The sequence below is a fragment of the Hippoglossus hippoglossus genome, chromosome 19 (genome assembly GCF_009819705.1).
Source record: "Hippoglossus hippoglossus isolate fHipHip1 chromosome 19, fHipHip1.pri, whole genome shotgun sequence".
Taxonomy (NCBI): Eukaryota; Metazoa; Chordata; class Actinopteri; order Pleuronectiformes; family Pleuronectidae; genus Hippoglossus; species Hippoglossus hippoglossus.
In genome coordinates, this window is record NC_047169.1 from 18,303,569 (window position 1) to 18,324,637 (window position 21,069).

At 40.3% G+C, this 21,069-nt stretch overlaps 1 protein-coding gene across 7 annotated transcripts in view; it reads left to right on the forward strand.

The window, feature by feature from the left end:
- The first annotated feature begins 16,686 nt into the window (after positions 1-16,686).
- The window catches only part of exoc6 (exocyst complex component 6), a 43,079-nt gene continuing 38,696 nt past the window's right edge, over positions 16,687-21,069 (forward strand). For 3 of the 7 annotated variants that reach the window (XM_034569995.1, XM_034569997.1, XM_034569998.1), the window contains exon 1: positions 18,224-18,355. In XM_034569995.1, the coding sequence (XP_034425886.1) occupies positions 18,258-18,355 (98 nt within the window). In that variant the 5' untranslated portion in view covers positions 18,224-18,257. Of the gene's footprint in view, positions 16,844-18,223; positions 18,356-21,069 lie in introns of those variants that run through there. The other 4 variants (XM_034569993.1, XM_034569994.1, XM_034569991.1 and 1 more) reach the window with 2 other exon arrangements.

A 21,069-nucleotide genomic window follows, 5' to 3' on the forward strand; every position in this document is an offset into this window, starting at 1 on the left:
TTGACCTCTAATGATGATGACTGCTTGTTTGTTTCCAGTGAGTCGATGGCCATGAAAGCCTCTGACACCCTTTTTGTGTGGCAGTTAACTTGGTTGTTCAGCCACCAGCTTATCAAGGACAGAAAACAAAACACCCTGGTCTGAATTTCTGCATATATGCCCCTGTGTGCCATAGGAACAGCCACCTTTTTCGCTGGACCTGAACTAATGTCTGAATTCCTTCCAGGTGTGATGTATGCATAGATGAGATCTGAAAGCTGTTCTGTGAATACAAGAACCTTTTCAGATGGAAGCTTTTTCAGTGTTTGTAATGCAGAACTTTCATTTCCACCTCCCGGCTTCTCCTTCTCCAGAAGCACAGCGTCAATATTAGCCATCAATGACTGTATCGTCAGCCTCCTATTGACTTTGGTCTCCTCCTTGAATTTTTTCGCGACCCCTGTCAGTATTTGAAGCGTCCCTGCTGTGGCAAAAGTCTTTATGAAAAGACTATTGATCGTCCTCATTCCTTTACTGATTGAGAGGTTTGGCTGTGGAGATTCCTTTCCATTTTTGCTTTCCTTATTGATTGACTCAATAATTTCATCTAAAGCCATATCAATCTCTGGAGAAAACGATGAATTGAGAAAGAGGCTGTCATTGAACTCATTAAAGAAGTCTGTGATGTCAGTCAAACTATTGTTGATTGCTTCCTGGACAAGCATCTTCCCACTGTCCATACTGCTTGTTGTTGAACCTCCCTCTGAGGAACTACCTGACTTGTAGCTGACTCCTGAAGAGGGGGAGCTTGAAGAGGTCCTACACATCCGAATGGGATCATATGAAGCGTCCTGTTCCTCTGAGGAAATGGCCTGACTTCGCCTGCGCGATTGACACTCGAGCAAGAGTTTGATTTTTGCATCTTCCTTTAACGTCTCGCAGGCATAACAGATCATCTTCTGGACTTTAGCGGGGTTAATGAGGCGGGTTGGTATAGGCTTCTCAGAGCTCACACAGGTGGAGCTTGCAGACAAGGTGGAGTTGACAGTCTTCGTCACCTCCTCTACAACCAAGTCTGTGAGCTTATCCAAACTCGTAGACTTTGTTATGCCTGGTGAAAGACTGTCGTTGAGAGTGTCGCCCAGAATGGACCGAACTTCTTCCTCAGACATGGGTGCAAGGGGACATCGCTTTGCAATGGCATTTGAAACGGTCGTCATTAACTTCAGCAGAAGATCTGCCAACATAAATGTTGTAGCTTCATCCGGTTTGCATGACTTCAACAGCTCCCACTGCTCTGCACTGATCTTCGTAAAAAAGGAATCGAAGTACGGGCGGACAGTCTCTACCTCTATATCCATTTGTTTCACTCTCTGAGTGATCTCCATTGCGACTGTTGTTTGTTTCAATGTGTTATTTTCGCTGTTCAAGATGTGTTTTCCAAATTCTCATGAAAAATCTCTTATCTTCTTTGTTCTACCAATTCGCTGGTTAGTGCAGACTGACTCTTCACTAGTTAATTTTCTGAGATAAAGAGCCTCTTTAAATAATAGGAAGGGAAAAAGAATCAAGGGAGTTTAAAGGAATTGAAGCAAAGGAGTTTAAAGGAATTGAAGCAAAGGGGGTTAAATGATTTGAAGCAAAGGGGGTTAAAGGAATTGAAGCAAAGGGGGTTAAAGGAATTGAAGCAAAGGGGGTTTAAGAAATTCAAACAAAGGGGGTTAAAGGACTATGATGTGACTAATAGATCAAAGGAAACTCTGATGTAACAATAAGCCACACCCCTCAACTTTGACTGTAACATAGTTAGTTGGTAGGCAGACAAAAAGGTAATCATTCATTGAACTATTATATCCATTTTGTTTCTCAGACAATACACGTACACGCTTGCGCTTACCGACTACGGTGGAGCGAGTCAGCAGCTTCAGGTTCCTTGGGGTCCACATCATTGATGACCTGACCTGGACCCACCACACAGACTCCATCAGGAAGACAGCCAGACAGCGGCTCTTCTTCCTCCGCAGGCTGCGGAGGCTCAACATGGATGCCAGGATTCTCTGCAATTTCTACAGGTGCACCATAGAGAGTATCCTGACTGGCTGCATCACCGCCTGGTATGGCAGCTGCACCGCCCTGAACCGTAAGGCTTTACAGAGGGTGGTGAAATCTGCCCAACACATCACCAGGACGGAGCTACCATCCATGGAGGACCTCTACACCCAGCGGTGTAGGAAGAAGGCCAACAGGATTATCACAGACCCATATCACCCCAGCCATAAACTGTTTTGCCTGCTGCCGTCTGGCCGACGGTACCGCAGCATCCGGGCCCGCACCACCAGGCTCAGAGACAGTTTCATCCCCCAGGCCATAAGACTTTTAAACTCCTCCAATCTGCAATAACTCCACTAAACCAGCACCTTAGCATATTTGCACTATTGCACATAATTGCACTATTGTTTTTTTTCTTTAGGTGTATATATATTTAGATATATATATTTTATTTTCTATTTTAAATTTTTGATATTCTATTTTATATTATTTTATTCAATATTTTTTTGCTTGTAATATTCGGAGCATTGCTATAAGAGAGCCTGTGACCCACGCATTTCATTGCCAGCGACTGCTTAATGTAATTGTTGTGCATTTGACTATAAACTCTTGAATCTTGAATCCATTTGGATCGACCTTGTATTGCAGTACCTCTAGGAACGGTTCACCAACTCAGTAGATGGCGGTAATCAGTCCAAAATACTCTGTTTAATCTATGACAATACCATGACACAAAGAAGTTTTTTTACAGTAATCTTCTGGGATCACATGATCAAAGTCCCTTTCCCAACATATTTTAAGGTCCTCCAACTTTGGAAATGTATATAAATATAATCATAGAGTTTTTATGCTCCCTTATTTTTGTGCTCCATCTTAGGTGAGAGATCTTCAATTCCAGTTGTACCTTGAAAATGTGTTTATTTGAAATACAGCAATGCCTAATTTAATAACCAATGCCTAGGTACACTGAGTGGAACTAATGCAGTCCCATACAAAATGCCATATATTATATAAATATTGTACATTTCATGAAGGTAGGACATGTTTTAGGGCTGTTGGTGTTGGATTGTATTAGTTTTAGCTTGGTGTACCTAATAAACTGCTTCACTTAGTTCCTTATGCAATACGTTACCCTTCATGTCCATTGTATAATACTTTGTGCCTTGTCAGGGATTTGTTCTGCAGTTGAAAAACAAATGACTTCAGATAAATTGTGAATAAAATTCACATATTTTTCATTTGGAGAAGTGATGAATGTCACTGTCTGATCTGTGTCAGCACCAAAGTTGGGAAAGTGCCTTTCTGAAAAAGATCTAAAACTTATAAAATGTTATGTTTCCATGTAAATAAACGATGTATTTCATTGGCTCTTTTTGTGAATGTACATCAACGAAATAACCAGTGTCTGCCTGTGGAATTACAGGATTTAATCTGAATTTGTTTGTTCTCTAAAGCTAATGTCCGATTTTTCCTCTTCACATTTGCAGTATGTTGTCCAACATCAGAGTTTAAAGGTTAACACTGCATCAAATGATAACATGAAGTCAGCTTAGAATCATGTTGAAAACTAAAGAATGTTAAAAGTTAAATTTGTTCAGTTTGATATCTTTTATTTCAGACTGTCAATTGTTGTATGGTCTACGGTTGTAAAATAATCAGATCATTTAAGTCAGATCAGTTTCACTCGAGTCATTTTGTGTCATGAATGGATTCATATAGAGACAACTAACTAACATTATTACGCTAGGGTCAGGCACATCCTCACTGGTTGTAAAATAAGTATCTCCTAAGGTAGGTATACGTTGATACACAACCAGATAATGCCTTGCAGCAACACTAGAAACTAAGTGAACTGCTACCAATGCCTTGCCATCCAAAACATTGAATGCAGTTTAAAGGACAACATTTATCCACGAGAGGGAACAGGGAAAGAGAGGGCCTCCTCCACTGGCCAGTAGTGGTCAGTTGGAGCAAGTCCGAGACTGGGAGATGCTGGTGGATGTGGGCCAGCGACTTACAGTCCCATCACATATTGTCACTACCACCCTAAGACCTGACCTGATAATCTGGTCTAATACCCTGTGCATCGTCTACTTTTTAGAATTGACAGTACCCTAGGTGGATAATGTTGATGAAGCAAATGAGAGGAAAAGGCTGTGGTATGCAGACCTTGCATTTGAGGCACAGCAATGTGGCTGGAAAGCAATAGCTTGCCCTGTGGAGGTTGGCTGCACCATTAGGTTGCACAAAGATCTGGAGATCCATCGACAAGCCCTGTGCCGGACCATGAAAGAAACATCACACACTGCAGAATGCTGCAGCCAATGGCTCTGGATCAGGAGGAAAGATCCCAACTGGGCCCCAATATGCTAGGGACATGCACCCAGGTCTGATCAACCTGTGGGGGGCCTGCCTTAAAAGAGGATGTCTTGTGATTAAAAGGCCTAAACACCTGATGACGCTAAGGTACACAACTGAAGATATGTCCCTAACATCCGCTGGTGGTCACTAACATCCGCTAACATCAACTGGCAATAGGCATTAATTGCTGCGGTCGAACGTACAAGGAATATTCTCCATCTTGTCCTATGTTCTAAAATGCTACAGAGTTTAGTTTAAAAAGGCTAAAGAGGTAATGATGTCTGATCTACTGAGCAGCCACATGGATTTCATAGTACTGCCATAATACCCAGCAGCCAGTCAGATTTACCTTTATCCTCAGCGTACCCTCAAGTTCGGCCTGTATCATTGATCAGAAGGTCAAAACACTTGATGACGCTGAGGTGCACAACTGAAGTTATGTCCCTAACATCTGCTGGTGGCCCCTAACACCTGCTAACATCTAATGTTTTTTTTGTGGTAATTTGTGCAGAAGACCTTCAGACGTACAAGGGATATTCTACATCTTATCCTATATATTGAATCATATAAACTCTTGTTGCTTTTTACATAGGTGAGATATAAAAAATATGTTGCAGTTGTAATATTTCCATCTTCCTGCAGAAATTTAACTCTAAAATTGAATTAGTTGAGATCTCAAATTTCCTTCAAAATTAAGACAAACACTATCAAGTAACACTGTATCGATTTACGGTGATAGTCAGCAGCAACTGTCTTATTCTGAAAATATCTGACAGTTAGATGCTTACTATCGCTATTTGATCACCAGCCATAATGAGGTCACTCTACTCTGCCTTATACAGCTTGTTGGAGCTAAGTTCAGGTGAAGGAGCTGATGGCTGATGAATTAAAGGAAGAAACTAAACTTGCACCTGTGAAACAGTGAATTTTCAGCTTGTAAAACAGCAAAACTTTAGTCTCAGTGGAATAAATCCTGAGAACAAATTATTCCATTTTGAATCTTTTAATAACTGTTTTAAATATGGGAGGGAACCGGAGCACCTGGAGGAAAGCCACAACAAGAGAGCAAATAATTCCATTTCATACATTTTATTCATTATAAATGTGGGGATACCAGAGCACCTGGAGAAAACCCATCACAAAACTTTAGACTTAGTAAAAGGTAATTAAAATCGAAGAATATTGATAATAAAAGAAAATGCTTTGCCCCTTCATTTCGTAGAACAGGTGATTAGGAGAGAGAAAAGAAAATCAAAAACCTCATCAGTCAAACAATGAAGGTTAGGGTTAGGCTTAGGGTTGTACCAGTACAGTAATGTCACAGCATGATAAATAACTTTTAGGTGCATCTACTGTGTTGGTGCACCGTTACTGTTCAGAAAATATTTAAATTTGAAAGTGAAGCTATCGGAATAACCTCATCCACCTTTTATCTCCAGAAGAAGGAAGAGAACCTTGCTCTGAAAGAGGAGAAGAAGCCAGGCTTTTTGCACAGGTGTCTTTTCAAAGAGGAGCAAATTGATATCTCAAGTTCTGGATCTCTTAAAAGAAAGGACTCCTCAATCTCCTTGAAAATGACCTCGTCAAAGATTGTTTTGGGGATGAAAGTTGAGTCAATGTCTTTGACCTCGGCCCATATTCTCTCCAGCAGATGATGACTTGTGTCTGTTATGTCGACATCAGTCCTGGTCACCTTTGCCTTATTATAGATTTGTGATATGAGCTGGTCCAAGAGAACACTGACATACATTTTATATCTGTCTACTGCCAGCATCTTTGCAATCTCCTCCCTGGAGTTCCTGTCTGATGATGCTGAGTTCTCCTGATCTTTGCTGACCTCTGATGATGATGACTGCATCGATCTTTTCTCCTCAATGCTGCTGACCACTGCTGGTGTTGACTGCTTCGATGTTTTCTCCTCAATGCTGTTGGACTCTGATGATGATGACTGCTTAGATCTTTTCTTCCCTCCGCTGCTGACCTCTGATGATGATGACTGCTTCGATCTTTTCCCCTCAATGCTGCTGACCACTGCTGGTGTTGACTGCTTCAATCTTTTATTCTCACTGCTGCTGACCTCTGATGATGAAGTCTGCTTCGATCCTTTCTCCTCAATGCTGTTGACCTCTAATGATGATGACTGCTTGTTTGTTTCCAGTGAGTCGATGGCCATGAAAGCCTCTGACACCCTTTTTGTGTGGCAGTTAACTTGGTTGTTCAGCCACCAGCTTATCAAGGACAGAAAACAAAACACCCTGGTCTGAATTTCTGCATATATGCCCCTGTGTGCCATAGGAACAGCCACCTTTTTCGCTGGACCCGAACTAATGTCTGAATTCCTTCCAGGTGTGATGTACGCATAGATGAGATCTGAAAGCTGTTCTGTGAATACAAGAACCTTTTCAGATGGAAGCTTTTTCAGTGTTGGGAATGCAGAACTTTCATTTCCACCTCCCGGCTTCTCCTTCTCCAGAAGCACAGCGTCAATATTAGCCATCAATGACTGTATCGTCAGCCTCCTATTGACTTTGGTCTCCTCCTTGAATTTTTTCGCGACCCCTGTCAGTATTTGAAGCGTCCCTGCTGTGGCAAAAGTCTTTATGAAAAGACTATTGATCGTCCTCATTCCTTTACTGATTGAGAGGTTTGGCTGTGGAGATTCCTTTCCATTTTTGCTTTCCTTATTGATTGACTCAATAATTTCATCTAAAGCCATATCAATCTCTGGAGAAAACGATGAATTGAGAAAGAGGCTGTCATGGAACTCATTAAAGAAGTCTGTGATGTCAGTCAAACTATTGTTGATTGCTTCCTGGACAAGCATCTTCCCACTGTCCATACTGCTTGTTGTTGAACCTCCCTCTGAGGAACTACCTGACTTGTAGCTGACTCCTGAAGAGGGGGAGCTTGAAGAGGTCCTACACATCCGAATGGGATCATATGAAGCGTCCTGTTCCTCTGAGGAAATGGCCTGACTTCGCCTGCGCGATTGACACTCGAGCAAGAGTTTGATTTTTGCATCTTCCTTTAACGTCTCGCAGGCATAACAGATCATCTTCTGGACTTTAGCGGGGTTAATGAGGCGGGTTGGTATAGGCTTCTCAGAGCTCACACAGGTGGAGCTTGCAGACAAGGTGGAGTTGACAGTCTTCGTCACCTCCTCTACAACCAAGTCTGTGAGCTTATCCAAACTCGTAGACTTTGTTGTGCCTGGTGAAAGACTGTCGTTGAGAGTGTCGCCCAGAATGGACCGAACTTCTTCCTCAGACATGGGTGCAAGGGGACATCGCTTTGCAATGGCATTTGAAACGGTCGTCATTAACTTCAGCAGAAGATCTGCCAACATAAATGTTGTAGCTTCATCCGGTTTGCATGACTTCAACAGCTCCCACTGCTCTGCACTGATCTTCGTAAAAAAGGAATCGCAGTACGGGCGGACAGTCTCTACCTCTATATCCATTTGTTTCACTCTCTGAGTGATCTCCATTGCGACTGTTGTTTGTTTCAATGTGTGTTACGAATTGTTATTTTCGCTGTTCAAGATGTGTTTTCCAAATTCTCATGAAAAATCGCTTATCTTCTTTGTTCTACCAATTCGCTGGTTAGTGCAGACTGATTCTTCACTTCTTATTTTGATTTAGCGCAGCATCACACAAGCCAAGAAGTTAAAACCTGAACAATACGAGCTCTTCACAGAAATATCAGTAGTGGCATATGTACCAATCAGTAACTAACTAAAAGCTGAAGAGCAGGTTCACACTGAACACATGGGGAACATTATGCTGCCCGTACATTCTACAAACTAAACCTTTAAGGTTTCTACATTCTATTGGCCAGGTATTCAGTATCCTAAGCATCCACATTTAGATTTAAAGATGTAAAAATAATTACATTACCAGAGTTTAAATTGATAAAAAATAAGAGTCAGGTTCACAACTGCTGAGACAACCTATTTGAGAAAATAGGTTTAAGAATAGAGAGGATGACTGGGGTTTTTCCGAGCATGGGAAGTCTGAGTTTAAATCAGTTTTAGCAACTCAAAACTAAACTGCAATGTTCCGGATTGGGGAGCGTGTGAATGTTGTTTAACTGAAGTGAATATCAGGGACTGAACTAATCTCCAAGTCTCAGTGTCTCCGACTACACCCTGATCTGGACTCAGCTCCACCAAGGGAACAACCACAGCCAGCAGTGGTGCAGCCTGAGGGGGCGCTAGTCAGTTATTTTGCCACGCCCATTCCTTAAAACCATCTGAATGTCTGCAGGGGGGGCTGTTGTTACACAAATGTAGTTTGAGGGAGGTTGAACCTCCAACACCGAAGTTATAGTAATTTCGTGTGTCACGGCGAGTTGATGAACTTTGACGCCACGCCACTATTATGGCGTTTGAAGAAAAGTCACAGTAATCTTATGCCTACATTATCAATGTCTTGAGACCCATTTGACATAGTTTGACATGGTTGTGGTCAGTGGATGAGGAGGAATACTTCCAAGTGTAAGACGTTCCAAAAACAAGACATTTCCTATTGCCACCAGGGGGCGCTGTGATTTCAATTCATAATTTCTGTGTAGATGTCATCAGGCCGGGAATCTTGTCTTACATGTCTAGTTTGGACTCGATTGGACCTTGTATGTCCGAGATACAGAACCTCGTGTTTTGATGGCGTGTAATCAAACTTTGACGCCACGCCACGGTCACACCGTGTGACGAAAAATCGATCTTTGAGGTAGTTTTCATCTCCATCTTTTTGTGATGACACGCATGTCCATATGAAGTTGATCTGATGAAAGCCCTGGGACAAGTACATCAAAGTAAAATTGTGGAAAATGGCCAATATAGCCACTAAAGTCAAAATGGCGGGCTTCCTGTTGCTTTTTTCCAATTGCACCTCTGACATGTTTTGTTTGTCTGGTCATGATACACCTGGGCTACGATTTTTGTGAAGATCAGTGAAAGCTAATTGAGGGGCTTTTCCGTAGGTGGCGCTGTTGAGCCATTTTGCCACGCCCATTTCAAATTACTCCAGAATACAATTACTTTTTTGGGCTTTGTACTTCCTGCAAACTTTGGTGAGGATTTTAGCATGTCTAGGCCCTGAAAAAGCCAAAAAAGGGAAATAATAATACGAAAAATCCTTACGAAAAATCCTTACAATTTCAATAGGGCCTCCCACCGGCCCTAATTAGCAGCCTGATCCCCTGCACGCAAACTAAACCTCATGCCAAAACCACAGCCCACACAAATTTGCCACACAGATTTGGAAAAAGTAGTCCGATTCATGCATGATGTAACCTCAGTGCTGTCATCTTGCCCCGGGGCCTCCAGTTGTTTGGTGCTGAGTTTTAGAATTAGATCACGCTGCTGCAGACTGTAACAACACACGTCAATGTCAAACGGATAGATCCTTCCATTTATCTGCAGAGGAAATCCCTATGTAGCCTTCACATATCATATGAAAAAAATATAAAGTTGCATTTTAGTAGACATAATCAACATTGTTATAAAATCCACTTTCTATTCCACGTCTTTTAATGCTGTACAGATTATGGTTTTAATGATTCAGTTCACTGTTTGTCTGATTCTCACTTTACTCATCAGCTTCCCTCAACTGTTATAAGCAAAGTGGCTTCACTCCAACTGTACTTGAGAATGGCAGACTAACAAACATGAAGCATTTAGCTAAACAGCCTGGTATTTTTCTCAGGAGAACCTATTAACAGGATGAAAACACAACTCCAAATGAATCCTAATCTTTAATCTTAGTGCGCACTTGGCTGACATGTTTGCCTAATCATTCATATAAACTTACAATAACATATACAGTTGGTGTAAATTGTGTTTACATGGTGTTCTGCTGTCCCCAAGTGGTTCAAAAGTTTAACCAAAACAGAATTGAAAAATAATGTAAATTCTGCCAAAATCATTTTGAGCTTAGTTATTACAGAGTAAATAAATTGTATGGACTTACATCCTACATCATCATTTGCCACAATTTGATCCACACGCAAAACTGAACGTTTATTGCATTGCTGTATGTGATTGTTGCTGAGCAATTGTTTCTTCTATTTCATCAGCACTAATACATGATTTAGTAGAGCCCATCACTTTGACACAGTCCCAGGTGTTCCACTCATTCGATGTCACTGTAGGGCCCCATAAAAATACTCAATCGCCTCCATCTCATCTTAATATAAACTAACACACACCAGTAATTCTGGAAATTTAGGTCAATCACAATTTTAGTTCATACTTCAATAGAATTCTAAGCAAAGGATACAACCTTATAGACTATTACCATAATAAAGATGAAATGATTCCGCTGAATTTCCAAGCACCCCCATGATTGACATCCTTGCACACGCTTCTATATTTATAAGAAAGATTTATGTTTTTCCATCTTGTCTCACTTAAATGTTGTATTCAGTTAAATGTGTGCAATGTCATGAAAATAAGGAAAATTATATCCATAGTTAGTTTAAGGGATTAAGTGAGGCAGCGTGCAGGTCGATTTCCTCAAGAACAACAAGCGGCTCATGGAAACCATTACACACGTTTCTGGACAACTTTTTGCACGTGAGCATGTGCAGGAAAAGAGAGCGGATAGGAAAACTTATGCAAAAAACACTGTTAACACACTGATTAATGTTCAGAGAATGAAAGCATTACTGACTTTTTTAAATGTTGACAGATGGTAAATAATTTTACACAGATGTTAGCAGTGATCACAGATCATCTTCCTCGCTTGCCTCTCCAAATAAACAGCCTTTTCTGCTGCTTACCAGGCGGTGCAACCCAGTCCTGCTGAGAGTGGATGCTCAAAGAATCTTGCTGCAAAAGGCTGAATGTCATCCTCTCTCTCACCTGCCTATAGCCAGACCCTAAACCCATCATTTTGAAGTCCAGAATTAATACAGGTTTCAGGATCCGGACAGACAAAGTAATGTTCTAACATTTGTTTTCGGTACAGATGACACAAATCCAGGCCTTGTTTTACCTTTTTACAATTTTGGTTATAGAACAGGAAACACAAATTCAGCCCAATTTCTTGTCTTCTGTTCTTACTGACAAAACTAATTTGTCACTCAAAGTTTAGTTTTCATTGTTGGTCAGCCCCTCAGTGCCCCTTCCCTCTGATTGGTTAGTGTACTCAATCAATTATATTTGTGCTATACTGCTGGTTCTAGCCTTCCTCTTTGCCTTTAGATAGTGCAGTTTTAAGAAAAATGCATCATGATTTAATGTTAGTGTATTTCGTATCCCGATACACTAACCCCTTATAGCACCCCTTATACCAAATAAATTAGAGTCAGTCTATTGGAGGGATGGAGAAAAAGAGTGTTAAGTTCCAAAGGCTGGCACACACATGGAACTCTGCATGCTGGGAGTTTATTGTAGTGTGTTTTTAAATTAATATTTACTAAAAGCACTGTACAGATCATAGGTACAGATGCAGATAGTTGAAATGTTTGGTGATTACCATGCCTACAGGCTCTAAACTCTCTCTTTGGCTCCCTCTGCAGTTCAGCAATGGTCAGTTGAGTTGAGCTGTTTCATTCAAGTTGTGGACAATGAATCAGAATGTAAATGATATCCCAGTAAGCCATTACATTAAAACTAGTGTACAGTATACACAACATGTCTGTCAGTTGTTTCATTTACATTGTCCATGCTTACCACCAACAAACACTTTGCACCCTGCAATTGGTCAATGGTCTGTATATATAGAGAGCTTTTCTATTCTAGATGACCACTCAAAGTGCTTTACAGTACAGGTTATTGCCATTCACCCACTCACAGACACATTCATACAGTGCATCTATGGGCAGCACTTTTTCTTTTCAGTATAATAGTAAATGAGAGTCTTATCATTTCCTGTTATATATTGATATCACTTGCCCCATGTGTCTGTTGGCTGTTTTATATCCTGTCATTGAGTGCAACCATCCCTGCCTCACTTGTCTCCTTCTTGGTCAGTTCAGCTCCCAGGTATTCCCTTGTGCTGCTTTTCTCTTCCTAGGGACTGAACAAAGCTTAGGCTGTAGGGGTTAGTACAAATTAGTTTTTTTTTCTATAGTAAAACAAACAAAACAGACAGTAGTGTCAGGTGTTGAAGGTTTTTTTTCCCCTCTCAGATGCAAACAACTAAATGTATTGAGTATTTCAGTCCTTTAGATCACAATATTGCAGATCACACTAATGTGATATGATGGTATCAAGTCAAAGTAAACACAATATAGCTCATTATCCTCCTAAAACATTTAGGAGCAGCTGATATCTTATGAAATCAACAGGTCTTTTACTTACTGGGATAATTGTTTTAGTGGTTTTACAATAAATACATATGGCTATCATCTTGAGAGAGTAACACAAACTAAAAAATAACATTGAGACAGAACTTACATCAAAATGCAAAACTACTATTTACATAAAGAGACACTAAACTTCAAAATAAAACAGGAAACGTTCAACCACATACACAACACGAATCCAGAACACAAGGAAAACAAGATAGCGTCCACAAACCAAAAAGCCCAAACAACAGAAGCTCAGGTCCAATAGTCTTTCAGTAGTTCATAGACTTCAGGGCCCAGAATCATGACACTAATAAGTTTCAGTTTTATCGCTTTTGTTGAGTTTATACTTGACATCCACACATCTACTTACTACAGAGAGTTGTAAGTAAAAAATAGAATAAATTTAAATATATATAATTGTGTTCAGTTGTTATTGTGAGTGTGTCGAATCAGTTATATGGTCATACAGACTGAAGATATTCTATTGTAGCTAGTTGTGGACTGTAATATGGAAAGGTGAGTGTAACATTAAAAACTTACTTGAAACAAATAATCCAACAGTGCTGCAATAAATCCTCCTTCATGAATGTTGTAATGTTCAGTTTTTTAAATATGTTATTTTATTATTGATAAAACATGCTAGGCTAAAAAAAATTCTGCCTCCAGTTCTTCAGCTAGGCTAGGTTTAACACACCCAGGGGCCCTTCTTTTACTTTTAGTTTATTTTTATTTAAATACTGTATTTCCATGACGATTTAAAATGTGATCCAGTTGACCTCTGGCCTTGCCTGAAACATCTGGACAACCTCCCTGGCTGTCACAGTGAACTGTCCCCATCCCATTCCCGGATGTCCTTCACTTCTATTTGCTTAGAGTGTAACTTACTGTGGAGGTCAGCAGTCTTTTGGGAGTCTGTATCCTGGACAGACTCAGGAAGCTGGCAGGAAGCTGGCAGACCATGGAAAGGAAAAGCACATGGAGAGAAGAATAGGTGATAGTTCACATTGACCCTAACGGCTGTGATCCATTTATCCTACTCTTTCAAATGGGGTACTTACACAGATTATTGCTCAATATGAATTGCACATCATTCTTTTCTCAAGAGATGGCTGAAAACATACACAGGGTTATCTGTTGAGGTAACAGTTTTCAATCAACATAGTGAAAGGGACGTATTGCTCTTTTAATACAAAAGATGAGCTGACAAGATGGTACTACCGTCTGAGCTTCAACAGTGGGTGCTGGCAATGCTGTTATTCTCAAAATGAAGGGTCAAGATGATCCACTCTTTGACAAGCAAGAGGTAAGACAAGGCAGAATGAGCATAGTACTGTAGCACAAGGGGGTGTGCTAGCTGACTGAACTGCTCGGGCAGACAATAAACAAGCAGACGATTCTGAGCACAGGATTTGCAGGTTGGGTTCCGCATGTTACAAACAGACTGAAAGGACAAGCAAGAAGAAAAACTGGTTGAAGATTTGTGTCACAACTTCAGCCAGATCTTAATAGTTTCATTGTCTGTTTTCTTATTTTTTGCATCACTAACTCTCATGTCATTTCAGATGTCAGCCACTCCCCTCTGCTCTGCATCACGTCGTCACACGGATCCCATTACCTGCCCCACCCCCAGACTCACCTGCTTTCCATTAGTCATTAGTCACCCAGTATATCTACCAGCTCATTTCCCTTGTTCTCTGCCAGATCGTCTAGTGTGTTAGTGCCTAGCCTTCCAGCGTTATCCCTGCTTTATCTGTTTTGATCTCATCTCTGACCTGCTTTCTGGACCCTGGATTCCCTTTTGCCTGCTCCTTATCTGATTTGTTTGCTACCTGACTGACTACCTGGCTTTTGACCCCCGGATCGTTCCAATAAACCTGAACTCTTGTCTTTCCCTAAACCTGCTCCAGTGTCGTGCTTTTGGGTTCACGTCTGCCATTTTGCGCACCCTGACAATTTGGCCAAAACATCATTAAATGGAATGATGTTCTGGCAGATAAGTGGTGATTGAACCAGTACACCTTATCTGTTATGAGTGATAAGATGTTCCAGCAGTTCAACAAGCTATTTGTAGCAACAGTTGGAATCTCAAAATGACAAAATTGAAAGTGAAAGCCCACCAAAGCATCAAGAACACTGGGTCCATACCAGATCCAAACTGAATTAGTGGCGGAGATGGCTGCATGTGACAGGTTTACATTCAATATCCTTATAGGTCATCTCCATCTTCCTCATTGCAGCTTAGCTTGTAGTTTTTCGTATCATTTTCATTTCTGGAGGATGTCCGGAGAATTTGGTCCGTAATTTGCCTTTCACACATGCACAAAGCAGCAGCAGATTCTCTGCTCAGACGTGTACACAACAACACAGAAATCTATGGAGCATTCTGGTGAGGGGTGGTGGAGCAGACTGAGGCAGGATGTAACCGCTGTGGAGATCAGGTGTTTTTGTTTACAGCACATCAGCGTCAGGCCTTATCACTCAAAGCTCTCTTGACATCTTCATCTTTGTCATTGATTTGTCTTTTTATTTATTGTTTATTGTGACAACACCCCGCTCCCGCTCGGACATTTGCATTCACACACACGGTCCCTCCAGAGAATGTCCAGAGGATCTCTGAAATTCAGTGCATGTCTGAAAGCAGCTTTAAGTGCAGCACCTTAACCAAATGAAAAGAGAACGCCGAGAGTTCTCTACCACTTTATGATAAGAGGTCCGTCTTGGACACAAAAAAATCAAACATTACAAAAAGGGGGATTCACTGGAAAACAAGAGGAAAACCTGCAGCGCTAATGAGTTGAGAGGCCAACAGCAGAGTATGATACCACTTCTTACACACACACACACACATCCCCTCTCCTCTCTTCCTGTTTTCTCTCTTCTTCCTTTTCTCTCTGATGCAACACCACTGCTGATGACAGTTACTAACTGAACCAACTGTTTTCTTTCCAAATTATATTGGCCGATGACATTGCATGTGTTTACAAGACTGCCAGATAAAACCTGTGTTTAAGGTATACAGTCTGACAAGCTCCACAATCAGTAATGAGAAAAACCCCAAACCCCAAAAATATAGCAGGTAATTAATTTATGAGAGAAACTATTATAATCTACATATAGCCCTGCTTGAGTATATAATACAATACAAACTGTGAACAATTGTATTGGTTGTGATTTGTGAGTATGAGCCATATGAATCAAATTGACATGATATCCTCCCCAGATAGTTAAGTCAATTCAAGTCTAAGTTCAGTCTGTGTTTTAACATTATTGCCATTCTTAAATGTATGCTGAAAGAGTTATCACCTGCACCAAGGGAGTTACCTTTTCACCCCCTTTATGCAATGTTTTTGCTTTGTCCATAAAAGTCCAGATTTGACCATTCCCTCACTCTCTTTTAATTTGTCTCTCAAAAGTCCCCAAAATTTATGGACATAAGGTATTCACTGAAGTATTTTTTTTATTACTTAAAGGCATTTTGTTAATAATATTTCTGTTAAAGTTAGCTGAGAGAAGTAAGAGTTTGTGTAATTGCACTCATTCTTAACTGACACCCAAACATTTTCTCAGATTGGCTCTGTGTTACTATGGGTCTGGTATTACATAAATTACAATTTTAATTGTAGTAGAATCTCATTACCCACCATTCTTCCACCATCATTCATTCATTGCCCACAACCAAAAATCAGCATCTTATCTGCAAGTCTGAATGCTGACTGTGTTTAAAATGTCTATCTGTTGGATAAAACCAACAGGTCGGGCCTCTTCATAAATGTTCTCAGGGTTCACAGTATATGAGAAATGTTAACACAGAGAACAATAGAAGTTAGTGTTGTTGGTTTCAAAGTCCAGTGAATCACAAGGTCTCTTTTTCCTGTTGCACTCTCTTTTTCTGCTGACCGTAGCAGGTGCCCTGGAAGTCCCCACATACACACAACTGTGCACACAAACACACAGCTCTTGGTGTCCCCTCTCATAAATGCAGAAATCTAGTCCTCATACTCAGGAGTGTGAAGAGAGAAATGGCCACTGACAGGGTCCATGCTGCTTTACCTGACCCTCCCAGTCAGAATGAAGAGGACAACAGAGAAGAGGAGAAAGTGTTTGGAAATATTTTTGCAGAGTTAGAATCTGTGGACTTGCCCCTAGGAACAACTTTAAGGTAAACTCAAACTCACTTGGGACATTTTTTAACTGGTGACCAAGATTGATGGTGGAGTCATTGATCTGATTTACAAAGTGAGTAATGTAAAATGTGGATTGAACTTAACAACAAGTTCATGAGCATCGATGGATATTTGCACGCAATGTATTTGAAGATATAGTTCACCCAAAAAGGAATATTCACTAATTATCTACTCACCAAACAGCATCATTTACACTATGTTTTTAGTCTAAATGCCCACCTCCTCCGGAGCCTCGTTCGTGCATGGATCACAGATCCACATGGTGTAAATGCACTCGTTTTGAGTCGAATTTGAATGCCGGGGCTTACAGACACTTGGATGACACCACAGGAGCAGTATGGAGGCATTTTATCTTTTTTTCCTGTTGTTTTTATACGTTTGAAAAAGTGGTTAACATTTACTTCAATTGTATTGGATTTGGCTTCAACGCTGTTTACACCTGAGACTCCAAAAGTGTTTTGTGGACTCACAACACTTTACCCACCCCTCCATCGGCATAGTGGTGAGTAAATAATGAGTGAATATTCATTTTTGGGTGAACTATCCCCTGAACTAAACCCTTCAAATAGAAAAATAAATGAGCTTTATGAGCAGCAGCAGGTATCGATTTGCAGTCTGATATTAAAATCTGCAAGGCTGAGTGTGGATGTGTGTGTTACAATATTCTATAAATCTATACTTTGACTTACTGATGTCATTGTGTAGCCTAATTAATATATTAGATTATAAAAGACACTAAAACTGAGTATCAGTCAAAGCACTTATTTCATCAAAGATGCAAATACTGCATTGTTTGTTAGCAGGTCTCATTTCAATAATATAAATTCTATATATATAAATTCTATACATTTATAATAATATAAATATAAATATTTTTTTATGGACTTGTACTTTTTTATTTAGTTTCAACGGAAAAATTAAAAGACAAAAAAAGGCACATACACAAGTCATACAAAGAAATATATATGTACATTAACATGCCCCATGTATATAAAAAATATATAATTTAAATAACATCAATCAATAAATCAATCAATCAAATTTTATTTTTATAGCCCATATTCACAAATCACAATTTGTCTCATAGGGCTTTAACAAGGTGTGACATTCTCTGCCCTTAACCCTCAACAAGAGTAAGGAAAAACAAAACAACAAAAAAACTTGTAGTATATAAATAGTAATAATTCAAATTATGTATTTCGCCAATCAACAACATCTAGCATGTTTGTTTTTTTTATGTTGGCGACATTATAGTTCAGGTGAAGGTCTGATGTGTGGAAACAAAGTTGCTGTCATACAGGTGACACTTGTAGAGCGCCCCCTACAGACCAGATGTCGCACTGGCCTGTGCTCCGCTGCAGCTGCAGCCACAATACACACATAACAATCATGGCGGAGAATGAAACCCTGGAGTGTATAACGGAGCACGAGCGGATTCTACAGGAAATAGAGAGCACCGACACGGCTTGTGTTGGTCCCACTCTTCGGTAGGAATCCACGGCTCCTCAGAGAGCACCTCGACACTATAATATCTGTGTGTGTGCTGGCATCACTGACATTATCAGACCTTTTGTCCATGAGCTAGCTTAGCTAACCTAGCCACCGGCAGGCTAACGGTCTTTGCTATCAGGCTGTATGGGGTTGAAATGAGCCGTCAGCCTAGCTGACATGCTAGCTAACAGGCTAACGGCTAACACCGAGCAGCATTTCTACCAGTTAAAAGCAGCTCTTATAAATCTGAGTGTGGGGGTTTTCCACCTCCAGTGTTCTTAATGACGGCTGGGGACCTGTCAAAAAATGTAAACATCATTTGTGGGTGTGGCTGTGGGACTTTTCATCTCACTGATGTTGACTGCTAACTATTCCCGGGTTGTCGTTCAACAAAAATAGAAAGTAACGCTACTGACATCCCTGTGTTTCATGGCAGATGAGTCATGGTGACCCCACTAGTGTTGTGTTGTCTGTTTGTCAAAGAGCTTGATGACGGTCTAACTGGATGAGGAACTACTCAGGCTAACCTTCTCTAGCAATGCTGCATCATAAGCAGGTGCCAAGCTAGCTTCCAATGCCATAGGGAACGACATTCATTCAACAAATGAATATTAATGAAGTGACTTCAGGTGAATGTCTGCAGCTCTGTCACACACTGTGAATCACACACCGTGACACAGGCTGTACTGGACCTTCAGCATACCCGGGGCTAATCGGTGGCTTTCTGCTCTGAAGGTACGCACCTCTGGCTGCCTGTTTCATTTCCGTAATTCCTTTATGATATTATCAACACAGTCACTTTTTAAAAGCATGTTATCATGGTTTCAGTCAGGCCTTTTACCTTCATCGGCTCCTTAACAAATTTGAGAACAGAACCTAGAAACCACCTTAACACCAACGTTTCTCAAAGCTTTCTGATTTCTGCTTAAATTTCACGACCAAAGACTCCATTCTTCTGTGTCCTCAATGCAAGTGAGGTCACAGAAGTGTCGTCCACTGTGACCTGGCCCCTGTGCTCCTCTCTCCTGGATGGTGACTAACACTGCTTTCCAGACAGCTTACAAGTCAAGATTGTCTTCACCTCCTGCTAGAAAAAGTACAAGGGACCACCACTCAGCTTAGGTTCCTACCCTCAGCTTAGTTTAATGGCATATTTAAGGATATTTGCCTGTATTCAATGAAAATGATAGAGTATGGTGTAGTAAACATGTTCGTGTAAATTTATGTCAAAATATTATGTCATTGATATTAAGTTAAAATCTCTACTTTATTAATGCCGGCTGTGCAAGGAGGCTTCAGTGCTCAGTTCAATTGTCACATTATGATGTCTGCTTTGTCCCAAAGGAGCACATTTGCTCCTAAGCTCCTTAAATTCAGAAACTTTTGGGGCACAATGTACATTATTCAAATAATATATATTTTCTTACCAGACAATACAAGACATATACAAGCAGAGGGTTTTTTTTATTTTGTTTTGAAGTTCACTAGGTTTTTGACTTTTTCTGTTTCAAGATGTTTGGCACTGATTCAGAGTCCTTTAGTATTATATATCTGCTATTGTCCAGAAGTTATACTTATGATATTTATATCTTGATTAAACAGCCTGTGACATATTCACTTGACGACTAGTTAATCTCATGAACTTGAACTCTTGATCTAAATACTGAAGGTCGTTGTTCAGACATTTCAAGTTTACATTACTGATATGATATGTTATTTCAACTAATGAGAGTAACACTCATTCAGATAAAAATGAGAAACTGCTGCCAAATGTTTTCTGCACAGATTTGTTAATGATTATTATTGTTGAACCTCAGTGAACATGTCTAGCTTTACAACCTCAGTGTCTGAACTTGATAGTAAATTCACTTTGACATTCACTTTTTTTCAAAAGGGCCTGCTCAGTCTGTTTAGACACAGGATTTTACTGGTCCAGTGGCTTTTGTAAGCAGGTCATCTGGCTCACTTTGGGCTCAGTTAGCTGCAGCATAGTTACAGTGATGGCGTCATTATCATAGTTGTGTTGGGTTACATTTTGCAATATGAGTCATGTTATTCACACATAATAAATACATTTTACAGCTCACACACATCTATTTTTAGTCCCAAATTCAGGTGAAACAGTTGAGCTGTGCAACACTTTAGCCATGTTATTTGTGGATACCTGGAATGCTTGGAGGTCACAAATTGGAAATTTTAACTTGACTTCCAAGTAGTCTGGAATGCAGCATGACACATGGGTGGTTAAAAGAAGAAGTTGTAAAAGCTATCAAACTTTATTGTCTGATAAAAATGTATCTGGGGGTTGGTGGTATGACTAACAGACTTTTCACATATTGGACGGTGTCATGTTAAAGCATTGTAACCCACAGGCCACTGGCTGAAGTTTCTTCTTGTCCTGGCAGGAAGCAGGACCACAGTGATCTATTTGTTTCAACAAGCACCTGCTCTCAATTATTAATAGCATGAAAGAGGAAGCTCATAAGGCAGCATGATAACTCATAACTAATGATGACTGGACTGCATGGATGGGCTTCTGTCCAGTTTGCATGTGCTGTGCTGGGCATTATATCAGGTCTAATGCATCGCTTCAGTTCTGTGAGGAGCTCTTTAGTAGTTAGTTATTGAAGACAAACATAATTCAGTCCAAGTTTACTATTGTAAGGATTTGCTGCTTATCTTTATGTCATATACTAAACTGAATATCTTT